The sequence below is a fragment of the Patagioenas fasciata genome, chromosome 31 (genome assembly GCF_037038585.1).
Source record: "Patagioenas fasciata isolate bPatFas1 chromosome 31, bPatFas1.hap1, whole genome shotgun sequence".
In the NCBI taxonomy this organism is placed as follows: Eukaryota; Metazoa; Chordata; class Aves; order Columbiformes; family Columbidae; genus Patagioenas; species Patagioenas fasciata.
The window spans coordinates 3,077,651-3,098,529 of record NC_092550.1 but is presented as its reverse complement, the minus strand read 5'-3'; the positions used below and the strand labels follow the sequence as shown (position 1 = coordinate 3,098,529).

The 20,879-nt window shown below is 62.2% G+C and overlaps 1 protein-coding gene and 1 long non-coding RNA gene across 2 annotated transcripts; both read left to right on the top strand.

The window, feature by feature from the left end:
* The first annotated feature begins 1,640 nt into the window (after positions 1-1,640).
* LOC136114380 (trypsin-like) lies at positions 1,641-14,202 on the top strand. Its single transcript, XM_065859729.2, has 5 exons — positions 1,641-1,698; positions 4,715-4,868; positions 10,034-10,299; positions 12,292-12,428; positions 13,966-14,202. The coding sequence occupies exons 1-5, from the start codon at positions 1,641-1,643 to the stop codon at positions 14,116-14,118; spliced, it is 768 nt and encodes a 255-aa protein (XP_065715801.1). The 3' UTR covers positions 14,119-14,202.
* Positions 14,203-17,868: 3,666 nt separating this feature from the next.
* On the top strand, positions 17,869-19,945 carry LOC139825949 (uncharacterized). The gene is made up of 3 exons (XR_011736103.1): positions 17,869-17,925; positions 19,706-19,754; positions 19,862-19,945. It is a non-coding gene; the product is annotated as an uncharacterized lncRNA (long non-coding RNA).
* Positions 19,946-20,879: the final 934 nt, after the last annotated feature.

Below are 20,879 nucleotides of genomic sequence, written 5' to 3'. Positions count from 1 at the left end.
CTAAGGGACCCAGGCGTCCGGGCCCCACTTCCCCAGCCCCACATTCACCCAAAGGGACCCAGGCGTCCGGGCCCCACTTCCCCAGCCCCACATTCACCCAAAGGGACCCAGGCGTCCGGGCCCCACTTCCCCAGCCCCACATCCACCCTAAGGGACCCAGGCGTCCGGGCCCCACTTCCCCAGCCCCACAGCCACCCTAAGGGACCCAGGCGTCCGGGCCCCACTTCCCCAGCCCCACACCCACCCTAAGGGACCCAGGCGTCCGGGCCCCACTTCCCCAGCCCCACACCCACCCTAAGGGACCCAGGCGTCCGGGCCCCACTTCCCCAGCCCCACACCCACCCTAAGGGACCCAGGCGTCCGGGCCCCACTTCCCCAGCCTCACACCCACCCTAAGGGACCCAGGCGTCCGGGCCCCACTTCCCCAGCCCCACACCCACCCTAAGGGACCCAGGCGTCCGGGCCCCACTTCCCCAGCCCCACACCCACCCTAAGGGACCCAGGCGTCCGGGCCCCACTTCCCCAGCCCCACAGCCACCCTAAGGGACCCAGGCGTCCGGGCCCCACTTCCCCAGCCCCACAGCCACCCTAAGGGACCCAGGCGTCCGGGCCCCACTTCCCCAGCCCCACACCCACCCGAAGGGACCCAGGCGTCCGGGCCCCACTTCCCCAGCCCCACAACCACCCTAAGGAACCCAGGCGTCCGGGCCCCACTTCCCCAGCCCCACAGCCACCCTAAGGGACCCAGGCGTCCGGGCCCCACTTCCCCAGCCCCACACCCACCCTAAGGGACCCAGGCGTCCGGGCCCCACTTCCCCAGCCCCACAGCCACCCTAAGGGACCCAGGCGTCCGGGCCCCACTTCCCCAGCCCCACAGCCACCCAAGGGGACCCAGGCGTCCGGGCCCCACTTCCCCAGCCCCACACCCACCCTAAGGGACCCAGGCGTCCGGGCCCCACTTCCCCAGCCCCACAGCCACCAAAGGGACCCAGGCGTCCGGGCCCCACTTCCCCAGCCCCACACCCACCCAAGGGACCCAGGCGTCCGGGCCCCACTTCCCCAGCCCCACACCCACCCAAAGGGACCCAGGCGTCCGGGCCCCACTTCCCCAGCCCCACAGCCACCCTAAGGGACCCAGGCGTCCGGGCCCCACTTCCCCAGCCCCACAGCCACCCTAAGGGACCCAGGCGTCCGGGCCCCACTTCCCCAGCCCCACAGCCACCCAAAGGGACCCAGGCGTCCGGGCCCCACTTCCCCAGCCCCACAGCCACCCTAAGGGACCCAGGCGTCCGGGCCCCACTTCCCCAGCCCCACACCCTCCCTAAGGGACCCAGGCGTCCGGGCCCCACTTCCCCAGCCCCACAACCACCAAAGGGACCCAGGCGTCCGGGCCCCACTTCCCCAGCCCCACAACCACCCTAAGGGACCCAGGCGTCCGGGCCCCACTTCCCCAGCCCCACAGCCACCCTAAGGGACCCAGGCGTCCGGGCCCCACACCATAAGTGGGGGGTGGGGTGTGAATGTGCCACCTGCTGTTTGAAGTCACCGAACAAACAAGGGGGGGTGGGTAACGAGTTAATAATTAACAAAGAGCCTTAATAAGGGGGTCACCCACCCCCCCCCCCATAGCGACCCCCATCATGGCCCCACGGAGTCGCCTCAGCCCCCTCCTCCTGCTGCTGGCAATGGTGACCCCCGGTGAGGGGACTTGGGGGGCGCTATGGGGCAGGGATGGGGACGGGGGGGTCCCCAGTGTGGGTATAGGGGGGTCTATGGGGATATGGGGGTCCCTGTGGGTGCTATGGGGTGGGAATGGGGGTACAGGGGGGTCCCCAATGTGGGTATAGGGGGGTCTATGGGGATATGGGGGGGTCCCTGTGGGTGCTATGGGGTGGGAATGGGGGTACAGGGGGGTCCCCAATGTGGGTATAGGGGGGTCTATGGGGATATGGGGGGGTCCCTGTGGGTGCTATGGGGTGGGAATGGGGGTACAGGGGGGTCCCCAATGTGGGTATAGGGGGGTCTATGGGTATATGGGGGGGTCCCTGTGGGTGCTATGGGGTGGGAATGGGGGTACAGAGGGGTCCCCAGTGTGGGTTTATAGGGATATGGGGGTCCCTGTGGGTGCTATGGGGTGGGAATGGGGGGTACATGGGGGTCCCCAAGGAGGGTATAGGGGGATATGGGGGTCCCTGTGGGTGCTATGGGGTGGGAATGGGGGTACATGGGGGTCCCCAATGTGGGACCAGGGGGGTCTATGGGGATATGGGGGGGTCCCTGTGGGTGCTATGGGGTGGGAATGGGGGTACAGGGGGGTCCCCAATGTGGGTATAGGGGGATATGGGGGGTCCCTGTGGGTGCTATGGGGTGGGAATGGGGGGTACATGGGGGTCCCCAATGTGGGTATAGGGGGGTCTATGGGGATATGGGGGGGGTCCCTGTGGGTGCTATGGGGTGGGAATGGGGGTACAGGGGGGTCCCCGGTGTGGGTATAGGGGGAGGTCTATGGGGATATGGGGGTCCCTGTGGGTGCTATGGGGTGGGAGTGGGGGTACAGGGGGGTCCCCAATGTGGGTATAGGGGGGTCTATGGGGATATGGGGGGGTCCCTGTGGGTGCTATGGGGTGGAAATGGGGGTACAGGGGGGTCCCCAATGTGGGTATAGGGGGGTCTATGGGGATATGGGGGGGTCCCTGTGGGTGCTATGGGGTGGGAATGGGGGTACAGGGGGGTCCCCAATGTGGGTTTATAGGGATATGGGGGGTCCCTGTGGGTGCGATGGGGTGGGGAGGGGGGTACAGGGGGGTCCCCAATGTGGGTATAGGGGGATATGGGGGGGGGGGGGGGGGTCCATGGGGGTGCTAATGGGTGGGGATTGGGGTACAGTGGGGTCCCCAATGTGGGTATAGGGGGAGCTATGGGGATATGGGGGTCCCTGTGGGTGCTATGGGGTGGGAATGGGGGTACAGGGGGGGTCCCCAATGTGGGTCCAGGGGAGTCTATGGGGATATGGGGGGGGTCCCTGTGGGTGCTATGGGGTGGGGATTGGGGTACAGGGGGGTCCCCAATGTGGGCTTATGGGGATATGGGGGTCCCTGTGGGTGCTATGGGGTGGGAATGGGGTACAGGGGGGGTCCCCAAGGTGGGTATAGGGGGGTCTATGGGGATATGGGGGGGGTCCATGTGGGTGCTATGGGGTGGGAATGGGGGTACAGGGGGGTCCCCAATGTGGGTCCAGGGGGGTCTATGGGGATATGGGGGGGTCCCTGTGGGTGCTATGGGGTGGGAATGGGGGTACAGGGGGGTCCCCAATGTGGGTATAGGGGGATATGGGGGGTCCCTGTGGGTGCTATGGGGTGGGAATGGGGGTACAGGGGGGTCCCCAGGGTGGGTATAGGGGGATATGGGGGTCCCTGTGGGTGCTATGGGGTGGGAATGGGGTACAGGGGGGGGTCCCCAATGTGGGTATAGGGGGGTCTATGGGGATATGGGGGGTTCCTGTGGGTGCTATGGGGTGGGAATGGGGGTACAGGGGGGGTCCCCAATGTGGGTCCAGGGGAGTCTATGGGGATATGGGGGGGGTCCCTGTGGGTGCTATGGGGTGGGGATTGGGGTACAGGGGGGTCCCCAATGTGGGCTTATGGGGATATGGGGGTCCCTGTGGGTGCTATGGGGTGGGAATGGGGTACAGGGGGGGTCCCCAAGGTGGGTATAGGGGGGTCTATGGGGATATGGGGGGGGTCCATGTGGGTGCTATGGGGTGGGAATGGGGGTACAGGGGGGTCCCCAATGTGGGTCCAGGGGGGTCTATGGGGATATGGGGGGGTCCCTGTGGGTGCTATGGGGTGGGAATGGGGGTACAGGGGGGTCCCCAATGTGGGTATAGGGGGATATGGGGGGTCCCTGTGGGTGCTATGGGGTGGGAATGGGGGTACAGGGGGGTCCCCAGGGTGGGTATAGGGGGATATGGGGGTCCCTGTGGGTGCTATGGGGTGGGAATGGGGTACAGGGGGGGGTCCCCAATGTGGGTATAGGGGGGTCTATGGGGATATGGGGGGTTCCTGTGGGTGCTATGGGGTGGGAATGGGGGTACAGGGGGGTCCCCAATGTGGGTATAGGGGGATATGGGGGTCCCTGTGGGTGCTATGGGGTGGGAATGGGGGTACAGGGGGGTCCCCAATGTGGGTATAGGGGGGTCTATGGGGATATGGGGGGGGTCCCTGTGGGTGCTATGGGGTGGGAATGGGGGTACAGGGGGGTCCCCAGTGTGGGTATAGGGGGATATGGGGGTCCCTGTGGGTGCTATGGGGTGGGAATGGGGGGTACATTGGGGTCCCCGATGTGGGTAAAGGGGATATTGGGGGTCCCTGTGGGTGCTATGGGGTGGGGAGGGGGGTACAGGGGGTCCCCAAAGTGGGTATAGGGGGGTCTATGGGGATATGGGGGGGTCCCTGTGGGTGCTATGGGGTGGGGATGGGGGTACAGGGGGGTCCCCAATGTGGATATAGGGGGGTCTATGGGGATATGGGGGGGGTCCCTGTGGGTGCTATGGGGTGGGAATGGGGTACAGGGGGGTCCCCAAGGTGGGTATAGGGGGATATGGGGGTCCCTGTGGGTGCTATGGGGTGGGAATGGGGCTCCCAAGGTGGGTCCAGGGGGGTTCCCTGCGGACATGGGGGGCCTCCCGTGACCCCCACCTCGCTGTGCCCCCCAGGGCGGCCGTGGGGCGAGCGGATCATTGGGGGCACCGAGTGCCCCCTCCTTGGGCACCCCGGGCTGGTGCTGCTGTTCGAGTTCGACCAGCACCAGTGCGGGGGGGCCCTGATCAGCACCCAGTGGGTGCTCAGCGCCGCGCACTGCAGGACCAGGTCAGGCTATGGGGGTCAATGAGGGCTGTGGGGGCAATGGGGGCTATGGGGGCAATGGGGGCTATGGGGGCATTGGGGACAATGGGGGCAATGAGGGCTATGGGGGCGATGGGGGCAATGGGGGCTATGGGGGCTATGGGGGCTATGGGGGCATTGGGGACAATGGGGGCAATGGGGGCAATGAGGACTATGGGGGCTATGGGGGCAATGGGGGCAATGGGGGCTATGGGGGCTATGGGGGCATTGGGGACAATGGGGGCAATGAGGACTATGGGGGCTATGGGGGCAATGGGGGCAATGGGGGCTATGGGGGCTATGGGGGCATTGGGGACAATGGGGGCAATGAGGACTATGGGGGCTATGGGGGCATTGGGGGCAATGGGGGCAATGGGGGCTATGGGGGCTATGGGGGCAATGGGGGCAATGGGGGCTATGGGGGCTATGGGGGCTATGGGGGCATTGGGGACAATGGGGGAAATGAGGACTATGGGGACATTGGGGACAATGGGGACAGTGGGATCAATGGGGAACAATGGGGGCAGTGGGTCAATGGGGGCTATGGGGCAATGGGGACATTGGGAACAATGGGGACAATGGTGGGGATGGGGGCAATGAGGGCAGTGGGGGTAATGGGGACATTGGGGACAATGGGGGCAATGAGGACTATGGGGGCTATGGGGGCAATGGGGGCAATGGGGGCTATGGGGGCTATGGGGGCATTGGGGACAATGGGGGCAATGAGGACTATGGGGGTTATGGGGGCATTGGGGGTAACGGGGGGGAATGCGGACATTGGGGACATTGGGGGTTATGGAGACTTTGGGGGCACTGGGGGCAATTGGGACATTGAGGGCAATGGGGACAATTGGGGCAATAGGAACATTGGGGGTAATGGGGACATTGGGGGCACTGAGGGCAATGGGGACATTGGGGACAATGAGGTCAATGGGGGACAATGGGGGCATTGGGGGCAATGGGGGCTATGGGGGCAATGGGGGTAATGGGGACAATGGGGGCAATGGGGGTTTGGGGGCACTGGGGGCATTGGGGGCAATGGAGACAATGGGGGCAATGGGGACAATGGGGGCAGTGGGGATAATGGGGACATTGGGGGCAATGAGGGCAATGGGGGCAATGGGGACAATGGGGGCTATGGGGACATTGAGGACAATGGGGCGATGTGGGCTATGGGGCAATGGTGGCCATGGGAGCAATGGGGGCAATGGGGACAATGTTGGCAATGGGGGCAATGGGGACATTGGGGTCATTGTGGACAATGGGGACACTGGAGGTACTGGGGGCACGGGGGGCAATAAGGGGAATGGGGGTAGTGGGGCCAATGGGGACAATGGGGACATTGGGGGCAATGAGGGCAATCAGGACAATGGGGACATTGGGGACAATGGGGACAGTGGGATCAATGGGGAACAATGGGGGCAGTGGGTCAATGGGGGCTATGGGGCAATGGGGACATTGGGAACAATGGGGACAATGGTGGGGATGGGGGCAATGAGGGCAGTGGGGGTAATGGGGACATTGGGGACAATAGGGGCAATGAGGACTATGGGGGCTATGGGGGCAATGGGGGCAATGGGGGCTATGGGGGCTATGGGGGCATTGGGGACAATGGGGGCAATGAGGACTATGGGGGCTATGGGGGCATTGGGGGTAACGGGGGGGAATGCGGACATTGGGGACATTGGGGGTTATGGAGACTTTGGGGGCACTGGGGGCAATTGGGACATTGAGGGCAATGGGGACAATTGGGGCAATAGGAACATTGGGGGTAATGGGGACATTGGGGGCACTGAGGGCAATGGGGACATTGGGGACAATGAGGTCAATGGGGGACAGTGGGGGCATTGGGGGCAATGGGGGCAATGGGGGCTATGGGGCCCTGGGGACACTGGGGGCATTGGGGGCAATGGAGACAATGGGGGCAATGGGGGCAATGGGGGTAATGGGGACAATGGGGGCAATGGGGGTTTGGGGGCACTGGGGGCATTGGGGGCAATGGAGACAATGGGGGCATTGGGGACAATGGGGGCAATGGGGACAATGGGGGCAGTGGGGATAATGGGGACATTGGGGGCAAGGAGGGCAATGGGGGCAATGTAGACAATGGGGGCTATGGGGCAATGGGGACATTGGGGACAATGGGGCGATGGGGGCTATGGGAGCAATGGGGGCAATGGGGACAATGTTGGCAATGGGGGCAATGGGGACATTGGGGTCAATGTGGACAATGGGGACACTGGAGGTACTGGGGGCACGGGGGGCAATAAGGGGAATGGGGGTAGTGGGGGCAATGGGGACAATGGGGACATTGGGGGCAATGGAGACAACGAGGACATTGGGGGTATTGGGGGCACGGGGGGCAATAGGGGGGGGATGGGGGTACTGGGGGCAGTGGGGACACTGGGGACATTGGGGGCAATAGGAACAATGGGGGCAATGGGGACATTGGGGACATTTGGGGCACTCAGGGCAATGGGCGCACTGGGGGCAATGGGGACAATGGGGGCAATGGGGACATTGGGGGCAATGGGGACATTGGGGGCAATGGGGGGCAATGGGGACAATGGGGGCAATGGGGACAATGGGGGCAATGGGGACAATGGGGGCAATGGTGGCAATGAGGGCAATAGGGACACTGTGAGCAATGGGGACATTGGGGGCACTGGTGGCAATGGGACCGATCGAGGCAATGGGGGCACTGGGGGCAATGGGGACATTGGGGGCATGGGGACATTGGGGGCAATCGGGACAATGGGGACAATGGGGGCAATGGGACCGATCAGGGCACTGGGGACAGAGGGGCAATGGCGGCAAAGGGTGAGAAGGGGACAATGGGGCAATGGAGACGATGGGGGCAATGGGGGCGATGGGGACAATGGTGACAATGGGGACATTTGGTGCAATGGGGGTAAAGGGGGCACTGGGGACATTGGGGGCACTGGGGGCAATTGGGGCAATGGGGACATTGGGGGCAGTGGGGACAATGGGGGCAATGGGGACATTGGGGGTGATGGGGGCACTGGGGGCAATGGGGACAATGGGGGCAATGGGGGCGATGGGGACATTGGGGGCGATGGGGGCACTGGGGGCAATGGGGCCAATGGGGGCAATGGGGACATTGCGGGCAATGGGGACAATGGGGGCAATGGGGGCGATGGGGACATTGGGAGCAATGGGGGCGATGGGGGTGATGGGGGCAATGGGGACATTGGGGGCAATGGGGGCAATGGGGGTGATGGGGGCAATGGGGACAATGGGGACATTGGGGTCAATGGGGGCAATGGGGGCACTGGGGGCATTGGAGGCAATGGGGACAATGGGGGCAATGGGGACATTGGGGGCACTGGGGGCGATCAGGGTAATGGGGTCAATGGGGACATTGGGGGTGATGGGGACAATGGGGGCGATGGGGACATTGGGGGCGATGGGGACATTGGGGGCGATGGGGACATTGGGGGCGATGGGGGCACCGGGGGCAATGGGGGTACTGGGAGGAACTGGGAGGAACTGGGCTGGGCACTGGAAAGAGAAACTCGGTCACCGTCACCATGCCCCACCCACCACGGCCGTGCCACATGTCCCCACCCCTCGTGTCCCTCTTGTCCCCATCCCTCTTGTCCCCATCTCTCCATGTCCCCATCCCTCCATGACCATGTGCCTTGTGTCCCCATCTCTCCATGTCCCCATCCCTCATGTCCCCATGTCTCCATGACCATGTCACTCATGTCCCCATCCATCCATGGCCATGTCCCCATGTCTCCATGGCCATGTCCCTCATGTCCCCATCCCTTTGTGGCCATGACCCTCTTGTCCCCATCCCCCATGTCCCCATCCCTCATGTCCCCATCCCTCCACGACCATGTGCCTTGTGTCCCCATCTCTCCATGTCCCCATCCATCATGTCCCCGTGTCTCCATGGCCATGTCCCTCATGTCCCCACCCCTCATGTCCCCATCCCTCTTGTTCCCATCCCTCCATGACCACGTCCCTCTTGTCCCCATCCCTCATGTCCCCATCCCTCTTGTTCCCATCCCTCCATGACCACGTCCCTCTTGTCCCCATCCCTCCATGTCCCCATCTCTCCATGTCCCCATCCCTCATGTCCCCATCCCTCCATGACCACGTCCCTCTTGTCCCCATCCCTCTTGTCCCCATCCCTCTTGTCCCCATCCCTCATGTCCCCATCCCTCTTGTCCCCATCCCCCATGTCCCCATCCCTCATGTCCCCATCCCTCTTTGTGTCCCCATCCCTCCACGACCATGTGCCTTGTGTCCCCATCTCTCCATGTCCCCATCCCTCTTGTCCCCATCTCTCCATGTCCCCATCCCTCTTGTCCCCATCCCTCTTGGCCCCATCCCTCCATGACCATGTGCCTTGTGTCCCCACCTCTCCATGTCCCCATCCCTCGTGTCCCCATCCCTCCATGACCACGTCCCTCTTGTCCCCATCCCCCATGTCCCCATCCCTCATGTCCCCATCCCTCTTTGTGTCCCCATCCCTCCACGACCATGTGCCTTGTGTCCCCACCTCTCCATGTCCCCATCCCTCATGTCCCCATCCCTCCATGACCACGTCCCCCATGTCCCCATCCCTCTTGTCCCCATCCCTCTTGTCCCCATCCCTCATGTCCCCATCCCTCTTTGTGTCCCCATCCCTCCACGACCATGTGCCTTGTGTCCCCATCTCTCCATGTCCCCATCCCTCATGTCCCCATCCCTCCATGACCACGTCCCCCATGTCCCCATCCCTCTTGTCCCCACCCTCATGTCCCCATGCCTCTTGGCCCCATCCCTCTTTGTGTCCCCATCCCTCCACGACCATGTGCCTTGTGTCCCCACCTCTCCATGTCCCCATCCCTCATGTCCCCATCCCTCCATGACCACGTCCCTCTTGTCCCCATCCCTCGTGTCCCCATCCCTCCATGACCACGTCCCTCTTGTCCCCACCCCCATGTCCCCATCCCTCTTGTCCCCATCCCTCTTTGTGTCCCCATCCCTCCACGACCATGTCCCTTGTGTCCCCACCTCTCCACGTCCCCATCCCTCACGTCCCAGCCCCACCATGGCCATGTCCTTCACACCCACACCCTCATGCCCACATCCCCCCTATGGCCACGTCCCCGTCCCACGGTGTCCCCTGTCCCCAGCCACATCCAGGTGCGTGCCGGGGAGCACAGCCTGGCCACATTCACGGGGTGGGAGCAGTTTGCCACCGCCGTGGACATCGTGGTCCACCCGGGCTTCAACACCCTGGATGACGACAACTCCTACGCCCACGACCTGATGCTGCTGAGGGTGGAGCCACCCTTCACTGTCACCTCCTTCGTCCAACCCCTGCAGCTCCCCGAGGGACCCCCGGCCACCGGGGACAGCTGCATCGTCATGGGTTGGGGGACAACCACCAGTCCGCAGGGTACGCGGGACCCAGGCGTTCGGGGCGGGTGGTGGCGTCTCTGAGGGTGTTTGGGGATGGAGACCTTGATGTACGTTGGGTTGGGTGGTGGCATCTCCATGGTGTTCGGGGATGGAGACCTTGATGTACGTTGGGTTGGGTGGTGGCATCTCCATGGTGTTCGGGGATGGAGACCTTGATGTACGTTGGGTTGGGTGGTGGCATCTCCATGGTGTTCGGGGATGGATGCGTTGGTGTACGTTGGGTTGGGTGGTGGCATCTCCATGGTGTTCAGGGATGGAGACCTTGATGTACGTTGAGTTGGGTGGTGGCATCTCCATGGTGTTCAGGGATGGAGACCTTGATGTACGTTGGGTTGGGTGGTGGCATCTCCGTGGTGTTCGGGGATGGAGACCTTGATGTACGTTGGGTTGGGTGGTGGCATCTCCATGGTGTTCGGGGATGGAGACCTTGATGTACGTTGGGTTGGGTGGTGGCATCTCCATGGTGTTTGGGGATGGAGACCTTGATGTACGTTGGGTTGGGTGGTGGCATCTCCGTGGTGTTCGGGGATGGAGACCTTGATGTACGTTGAGTTGGGTGGTGGCATCTCCATGGTGTTCGGGGATGGAGACCTTGATGTACGTTGGGTTGGGTGGTGGCATCTCCATGGTGTTCAGGGATGGAGACCTTGATGTACGTTGAGTTGGGTGGTGGCATCTCCATGGTGTTTGGGGATGGATGCGTTGGTGTACGTTGGGTTGGGTGGTGGCATCTCCATGGTGTTCAGGGATGGAGACCTTGATGTACGTTGGGTTGGGTGGTGGCATCTCCATGGTGTTCGGGGATGGAGACCTTGATGCACGTTGGGGTGGGTGGTGGCATCTCCGTGGTGTTCGGGGATGGAGACCTTGATGTACGTTGGGTTGGGTGGTGGCATCTCCATGGTGTTCGGGGATGGAGACCTTGATGTACGTTGGGTTGGGTGGTGGCATCTCCATGGTGTTCGGGGATGGAGACCTTGATGTACGTTGGGTTGGGTGGTGGCATCTCCATGGTGTTTGGGGATGGAGACCTTGATGTACGTTGGGTTGGGTGGTGGCATCTCCATGGTGTTCGGGGATGGAGACCTTGATGTACGTTGGGTTGGGTGGTGGCATCTCCATGGTGTTCGGGGATGGAGACCTTGATGTACGTTGGGTTGGGTGGTGGCATCTCCATGGTGTTTGGGGATGGAGACCTTGATGTACGTTGAGTTGGGTGGTGGCATCTCCATGGTGTTCGGGGATGGAGACCTTGATGTACGTTGGGTTGGGTGGTGGCATCTCCATGGTGTTCGGGGATGGAGACCTTGATGTACGTTGGGGTGGATGGTGGCATCTCCATGGTGTTCAGGGATGGATGCGTTGGTGTACGTTGGGTTGGGTGGTGGCATCTCCATGGTGTTCGGGGATGGAGACCTTGATGCACGTTGGGTTGGGTGGTGGCATCTCCATTGTGTTCGGGGATGGAGACCTTGATGCACGTTGGGTTGGGTGGTGGCATCTCCATGGTGTTCGGGGATGGAGACCTTGATGTACGTTGGGGTGGATGGTGGCATCTCCATGGTGTTCGGGGATGGATGCGTTGGTGTACGTTGGGTTGGGTGGTGGCATCTCCATGGTGTTCGGGGATGGATGCGTTGGTGTACGTTGGGTTGGGTGGTGGCATCTCCATGGTGTTCGGGGATGGAGACCTTGATGCACGTTGGGTTGGGTGGTGGCATCTCCATTGTGTTCGGGGATGGAGACCTTGATGCACGTTGGGTTGGGTGGTGGCATCTCCATGGTGTTCGGGGATGGAGACCTTGATGTACGTTGGGTTGGGTGGTGGCATCTCCATGGTGTTCAGGGATGGAGACCTTGATGTACGTTGGGTTGGGTGGTGGCATCTCCATGGTGACCTCAAGCTTCCTTGGTTTGGGTGGTGGCATCTCCATGGTCCCTGACCCCGGTGGTCCACGTGTGTCCCCAGAGTCCTACCCCGACACCCCCCAGTGCGTGAACGTCACCGTGGTGAGTGACACCGCCTGCCAGACGGCCTATGGCACCAAGGTCACCGAGGACATGCTGTGCGCCGGCGTGGACGGGGGCGGCAAGGACTCCTGCCAGGTACCGCCATGTCCCCACGTCCCATCACCACATCTCCATGTCCCATCACCACATCACAATGTCCACATGTCCCATCACCACGTCCCCATGTCCCATCACCATGTCCCCTCTCCATGTTCTACAGCCACATCTCCATGTTCTACAGCCACATCTCCATGTCCCACCACCACATCTCCATGTCCCATCACCATGGCCCCATGTCCCCTCTCCATGTTCTACAGCCACATCTCCACGTCCCATCACCACATCTCCATGTCCCATCACGTCCCCATGTCCCCTCTCCATGTTCTACAGCCACATCCCCATGTCCCATCATCACATCCCCATGTCCCATCACCATGTCCCCATGTTCCACCACCACATCTCCATGTCCCATCACCATGGCCCCATGTCCCCTCTCCATGTTCTGCAGCCACATCTCCATGTCCCTTCACCACGTCCCCATGTCCCACCACCACATCTCCATGTCCCATCACATTCCCATGTTCCCTCACCATGTTCTACAGCCACATCCCCATGTCCCATCACCATGGCCCCATGTCCCCTCTCCATGTTCTACAGCCACATCTCCATGTTCTACAGCCACATCCCCATGTCCCATCACCATGGCCCCATGTCCCCTCTCCATGTTCTACAGCCACATCTCCATGTTCTACAGCCACATCCCTATGTCCCATCACCACATCCCCATGTCCCATCACGTCCCCATGTCCCCTCACCATGTTCTACAGCCACATCCCCATGTCCCATCACCATGTCCCCACGTCTCATCACCATGTCCACATGTCCCTTCACCATGTCCCCATGTCCTCTCTCCATGTTCTACAGCCACATCCCCATGTCCCACCACCACATCCCTATGTGCCATCACCATGTCCCCATGTCCCATCATCACATCTCCATGTCCCATCACGTCCCCATGTCCCCTCACCATGTTCTACAGCCACATCCCCATGTCCCTTCTCCATGTCCCACACCACGTCCCCATGTTCCATCACGTCCCCATGTCCCATCACCACATCTCCATGTTCCATCACGTCCCCATGTCCCATCACCACATCTCCATGTCCCATCACCTTGTCCCCATGTCCCACCACCACATCTCCATGTCCCATCGCCTTGTCCCCATGTCCCACAGCCACGTCCCCCCTTGTGCCCCGAGCTTTGAGATGTAGCTGTGTCCCCATGTCCCACCACCTCGTCCCCACGTCCCACGTCCACCCCCTTTTGGTCCCCCTTGTCCCTTGGGCTGTGACGTGTGGCCACATGTCCCACCCCTCCGTCCCCACCTCCCGTGGTCACCTCGTCCCACTGAAACCCCCCAGAACCATGTCCCTTTGGTCCCCTGGGCTTCAGGACATGACCGTGTCCCACGTCCCCATGTCCTATGGTCACCTCTCTTCAGCCCCTGCCACCCCACCCTGGTCACCTCACTGTCCCTGGGTCTCAGGGGCAGAGGTCCCCACTGGTGGCCATGTGTCCCCTCCCTGACCAGGGTCTGTGACCGAGGTCCTGTCACGGTCCCTTTTGTCCCCAGGGTGACTCGGGGGGACCTCTGGTGTGTGACGAGGTCCTGCAGGGCATTGTGTCCTGGGGTGACTACCCCTGTGGGCAGGATGGGAGGCCGGGGGTCTACAGCCTGGTCTACAGCTACCTGCCCTGGATCCTGGAGACCATCGGGGACACCTGAGACCTCCTCGGTCAACCATGGACCCACCAACCCTGCCATGGACCCACCAACCCAACTATGGACCCACCAACCCAACCATGGACCCAGCAACCCAACCATGGACCCACCAACCTAACCATGGACCCAGCAACCCAACCATGCACCCACCAACCCTGCCATGGACCCACCAACCCTGCCATGGACCCACCAACCCAACTATGGACCCACCAACCCAACCATGGACCCAGCAACCCAACCATGGACCCACCAACCCTGCCATGGACCCACCAACCCTGCCATGGACCCATCAACTCAACCATGGACCCATCAACCCAACCATGGAGCCATCAACCCAATCATGGAGCCATCAAACCTGTCATGGACCCACCAACCCAACCATGGACCCATCGACCCTGCCATGGACCCACCAACCCAACCATGGACCCATCGACCCTGCCATGGACCCACCAACCCAGCCATGAACCCACCAACCCTGCCATGGACCCACCAACCCAACCATGGACCCACCAACCCAACCATGGACCCACCAACCCTGCCATGGACCCACCAACCCAACCATGGACCCACCAATCCAACCATGGACCCACCAACCCAACCATGGACCCACCAACCCAACCATGAACCCACCAACCCAACCATGAACCCACCAACCCAATCATGGACCCATCAACTCAACCATGGACCAATCAACCCCATCATGGACCCATCAAACCCGTCATGGACCCACCAACCCAACCATGGACCCATCAACCCAACCATGGACCCACCAACCCAACCATGGACCTGCCAACCCAACCATGGACCCACCAACCCTGCCATGGACCCACCAACCCTGCCATGGACCCACCAACCCAACCACAGACCCATCAACTCTGCCATGGACCGTCCAACCCACCCATGGTCCCACCAACCCAACCATAGACCCATCGACCCCAACGCAGACCCCCCATGACTGGGTTGACCCCCACCATGGCCATTCTGACCCACTGTGGGTTCCACCACGGACACTCTGATGCCACCAGAGATGGACCAAGCCCACCATGACTGGGTTGTCTCCACCATAGACCACACCATAGAGAGACAAAGCCCACCAGAGATGGACCAACCCCACCATAGACCCCACCATGGACCAGACTGATCCCATCATGGTTGGGTTGACCTCACCATGGATGGACCGACCCCACCATTGACCTCACCATGGATGGACCAACCCACCATGGACCAGACTGATCCCATCATGGTTGGGTTGACCTCACCATGGATGGACCGACCCCACCATTGACCCCACCATGGATGGACCAACCCACCATGGACCAGACTGATCCCATCATGGTTGGGTTGACCTCACCATGGATGGACCGACCCCACCATTGACCCCACCATGATGGACCGAACCCACCACAGACCCCACCATGATGGACCAACCCCACCATAGACCCCACCATGATGGATCAAACCCACCACAGACCCCACCATGATGGATCAAACCCACCATTGACCCCACCATGATGGACCGAACCCACCATAGACCCCACCATGATGGACCGAACCCACCACAGACCCCACCATGATGGACCGAACCCACCATAGACCCCACCATGATGGACCGAACCCACCACAGACCCCACCATGATGGACCAACCCCACCATAGACCCCACCATGATGGACCGAACCCACCACAGACCCCACCATGATGGATCAAACCCACCATAGACCCCACCATGATGGACCAAACCCACCACAGACCCCACCATGATGGACCGAACCCACCATTGACCCCACCATGATGGACCGAACCCACCACAGACCCCACCATGATGGACCAACCCCACCATAGACCCCACCATGATGGACCAACCCCACCATAGACCCCACCATGATGGACCGAACCCACCACAGACCCCACCATGATGGATCAAACCCACCACAGACCCCACCATGATGGATCGAACCCACCACAGACCCCACCATGATGGATCGAACCCACCATAGACCCCACCATGATGGATCGAACCCACCACAGACCCCACCATGATGGATCGAACCCACCACAGACCCCACCATGATGGATCGAACCCACCACAGACCCCACCATGATGGATCGAACCCACCATAGACCCCACCATGATGGACCGAACCCACCATAGACCCCACCATGATGGATCAAACCCACCATAGACCCCACCATCGTTGGGTTGACCCCCTGTAGACGCCACCATCGTTGGGTTGACCCCCCGTAGACGCCACCATGGGCGTCCCATCCCCACCCGTGACCCCCAACCCCCACCCAGACCCCCATCCCACCCCAATAAACCCCCCACCCAGCATCTCCAGAACCTCGTGGGGTGGCGAATGGGGCCAAATGGGGAGCAAAAATGCGCTGAGTCAGCGGATGGGGGGGGAGGCGTTGAGTCAACGGGGCCAATGGTGGCCCCGCCCCGGCTTCGTTAGGGGGTAATTAGGGCAGATAACGAGGCCAGAGGGAAACTGAGGCCCGGGGGCCAGGGTGGCCACCATGGAGCTTCGGCAAAGCCGCGTCGGGAGGGGACCCAGGCGTCCTGGCACCCGCGAACGCCCCGATCCGCCCCGGGGTGCTGGCAGCGGACCCAGGCGTCCGGGAATCGCCTCCTCCCCCACCCCGGCCCGGATCAACTGGGAGATCTTGGGACCTGGAATGGGGAGAACTGGGAGTAACTGGGGGGCTCGGATGCCTGGGTCCCCTGGGGGGACATAGGGGTGACCCGGACGCCTGGGTCCCCTGGGGTTATTGGGGGGACCCGGATGCCTGGGTCCCCTGGGGTTATTGAGGGGACGTGGGGGGCACCCGGACGCCTGGGTCCCCTGGGGTTATTGGGGGGACCCGGATGCCTGGGTCCCCTGGGATTATTGGGGGGACATGGGGGGTGCAGGTCCCGGATGCCTGGGTCCCCTGGGGTTATTGGGGGGACGTGGGGGGTGACCCGGATGCCTGGGTCCCCTGGGGTTATTGAGGGGACGTGGGGGGCACCCGGACGCCTGGGTCCCCTGGGGTTACTGGGGGGACCCGGATGCCTGGGTCCCCTGGGGTTATTGGGGGGACATGGGGGGTGCAGGTCCCGGATGCCTGGGTCCCCTGGGGTTATTGGGGGGACGTGGGGGGTGACCCGGATGCCTGGGTCCCCTGGGGTTATTGAGGGGACGTGGGGGGCACCCGGACGCCTGGGTCCCCTGGGGTTATTGGGGGGACCCGGATGCCTGGGTCCCCTGGGATTATTGGGGGGACATGGGGGGTGCAGGTCCCGGATGCCTGGGTCCCCTGGGGTTACTGGGGGGACGTGGGGGGTGACCCGGACGCCTGGGTCCCCTGGGGTTATTGGGAGGGACGTGGGGGGCACTCGGACGCCTGGGTCCCCTAGAGGGACAGAGGGGTGACCCGGATGCCTGGGTCCCCTGGGGTTATTGAGGGGACACGGGGGGCACCCGGATGCCTGGGTCCCCTGGGGTTATTGAGGGGACGTGGGGGGCACCCGGACGCCTGGGTCCCCTGGGGTTACTGGGGGGACGTGGGGGGTGACCCGGACGCCTGGGTCCCCTGGGGTTACTGGGGGGACCCGGATGCCTGGGTCCCCTGGGGTTATTGGGGGGACATGGGGGGTGACCCGGACGCCTGGGTCCCCTGGGATTCCCCTTCCCCCATCCCTGGCCCCACCCCGATGCCAGGGGCGGGACCACGTGACCCGGCCCCTCCCACTCGGTGACAAAACCCCCACCCCCCAGCGCCACCCGTGGGCACCCGGAGGCTGCGACGGGACACGGGGACACGAGAGGTGACACGGGGACACGGGGGGGGACACGGGGGACACGGGGGACACGGGGGACACGGGGGACACGGGGACACGGGGGGGGACACGGGGGACACGGGGGACACGGGGACACGGGGGGGGACACGGGGGACACGGGGGGGCACATGGGAGGGGACACGGGAGGGGACACGGGGGACACGGGGGGGAGGAAATGGGGAGGAAGAGGAGGAAATGGGGAGAAGGGGAGGAAGGGAAGGGGTGGAAGAGGAAGAGGAGGAAGGGAAGGGGGTGGAAATAGGAAGAGGAGGAGGAAGGGAAGGAAATAGGGAGGGGGAGAAAAGGGAAGGGGTGGAAATAGGAAGAGAAGGAGGAAGGGAAGGAAATAGGGAGGAGGGAGAAAAGGAAGGGGGTGGAAATAGGAAGAGAAGGAGGAAGAAAAGGAAATAGGAAGAAGATGAGGAAGGGAAGGAAATAGGGAGGGGGAAGAAAAGGGAAGGGGGTGGAAATAGGAAGAGAAGGAGGAAGGGAAGGAAATAGGGAGGAGGGAGAAAAGGAAGGGGGTGGAAATAGGAAGAGAAGGAGGAAGAAAAGGAAATAGGAAGAAGATGAGGAAGGGAAGGAAATAGGGAGGGGGGAGAAAAGGGAAGGGGGTGGAAATAGGAAGAGAAGGAGGAAGGGAAGGGGGTGGAAATAGGAAGAGGAGGAGGAAGGGAAGGAAATAGAGAGGAGGGAGGGAAGGGAAGGAAATAGGAAGAGAAGGAGGAAGGGAAGGAAATAGGGAGGAGGGAGAGAAGGAAGGGGGTGGAAATAGGAAGAGGAGGAGGAAGGGAAGGAAATAGAGAGGAGGGAGGGAAGGGAAGGAAATAGGAAGAGAAGGAGAAAGGGAAGGAAATAAGGAGGAGGGAGAAAAGGGAAGGGGGTGGAAATAGGAAGAGGAGGAGGAAGGGAAGGGGGTGGAAATAGGAAGAGAAGGAGGAGGGGAAGGAAATAGGAAGAAGATGAGGAAGGGAAGGAAATAGGGAGGAGGGAGAGAAGGAAGGGGGTGGAAATAGGAAGAGGAGGAGGAAGGGAAGGAAATAGAGAGGAGGGAGGGAAGGGAAGGAAATAGGAAGAGAAGGAGAAAGGGAAGGAAATAGGGAGGAGGGAGAAAAGGGAAGGGGGTGGAAATAGGAAGAGGAGGAGGAAGGGAAGGAAATAGGGAGGGGGGAGAAAAGGAAGGGGGTGGAAATAGGAAGGGGGAAGGGAAGGGAAGGGAAGGGAAGGGAAGGGAAGGGAAGGGAAGGGAAGGGAAGGGAAGGGAAGGGAAGGGAAGGGAAGGGAAGGGAAGGGAAGGGAAGGGAAGGGAAGGGAAGGGAAGGGAAGGGAAGGGAAGGGAAGGGAAGGGAAGGGAAGGGAGGGGAAGGGAAGGGAAGGGAAGGGAAGGGAAGGGAAGGGAAGGGAAGGGAAGGGAAGGGAAGGGAAGGGAAGGGAAGGGAAGGGAAGGGAAGGGAAGGGAAGGGAAGGGAAGGGAAGGGAAGGGAAGGGAAGGGAAGGGAAGTAACGAGGACGGAAGTGGGAGAGGAGGAAGGAAGGAAGGAGGGATGGAAAGGGAAGCAACAAGGACGGAAGTGTGGGAGGAGGAAGGGGGAAGGAAGGAGGAAAGAGGGAGGAAGGGAACGGGATGGAAAGAGGAAGAAAAGGGGGAAGGAAGGGAGGAGGATGGAAGGGGGAAGGAAGGAAAAGGGGAGGAAGAAGGGAAGGAAACTGGGACACACAGGGGACACCAGGATGTGGGGACACCAGGACCCCCCTCGTGTCCCCCCAGGCCATGGAGCTGCTGCCCCACACGCTGCTGCTGCTGCTGCTGCTGGCGGGTACGTGGGGACACACGCGGCCCCTCATGTCCCCGTGTCCCCCTGTCCCCAGATCCCCATGTCCCCATATCCCATATCCCCATGTCCCATGTCCCATGTCCCCGCAGGTGTCTCTTGGGGACAGTCCCCCGTTGGTGTCCCCGGTGACAACGACCGCATCATCGGGGGGTACCCGTGTGTCCCCCTGTCCCCATATCCCCCTGTCCCCATGTCCCCATGTCCCACATCCCCATATCCCATATGCCCCCTGTCCCATGTCCCATGTCCCATGTCCCCGCAGGTGTCTCTTGGGGACAGTCCCCCGTTGGTGTCCCCGGTGACCACGACCGCATCATCGGGGGGTACCCGTGTGTCCCCCTGTCCCCATATCCCCATGTCCCACATCCCCATGTCCCACATCCCCATATCCCCACATCCCCATATCCCATGTCCCATGTCCCATGTCCCATGTCCCCGCAGGTGTCTCTTGGGGACAGTCCCCCTGTGCTGTCCCCGGTGACCACGACCGCATCATCGGGGGGTACCCGTGTGTCCCCCTGTCCCATATCCCCCTGTCCCCATATCCCCATGTCCCACATCCCCATATCCCCACATCCCCATGTCCCATGTCCCGTGTCCCATGTCCCCGCAGGTGTCTCTTGGGGACAGTCCCCCGTTGGTGTCCCCGGTGACCACGACCGCATCATCGGGGGGTACCTGTGTGTCCCCCTGTCCCCATATCCCCCTGTCCCCATATCCCCATGTCCCATATCCCCACATCCCCATATCCCCATGTCCCATGTCCTGTGTCCCATGTCCCCGCAGGTGTCTCTTGGGGACAGTCCCCCGTTGGTGTCCCCGGTGACAACGACCGCATCATCGGGGGGTACCCGTGTGTCCCCCTGTCCCCATATCCCCCTGTCCCCATATCCCCATGTCCCATATCCCCACATCCCCACATCCCCATGTCCCATGTCCCCTGTCCCATGTCCCCGCAGGTGTCTCTTGGGGACAGTCCCCCATTGGTGTCCCCGGTGACCACGACCGCATCATCGGGGGGTACCCGTGTGTCCCCCTGTCCCATATCCCCCTGTCCCATATCCCCATATCCCCCTGTCCCACATCCCCACATCCCCATATCCCCAT

What these genes read in the sequence shown, in the direction of transcription:
- LOC136114380 (XM_065859729.2), top strand. Translation starts at nt 1,641, where the DNA reads ATGGCCCCACGGAGTCGCCTCAGCCCCCTCCTCCTGCTGCTGGCAATG. An exon ending in GCTGGCAATGGTGACCCCCG is followed by an intron (nt 1,699 to 4,714) that starts GTGAGGGGACTT and finishes TGTGCCCCCCAG; the next exon opens with GGCGGCCGTGGGGCGAGCGG. An exon ending in GCCGCGCACTGCAGGACCAG is followed by an intron (nt 4,869 to 10,033) that starts GTCAGGCTATGG and finishes CCCTGTCCCCAG; the next exon opens with CCACATCCAGGTGCGTGCCG.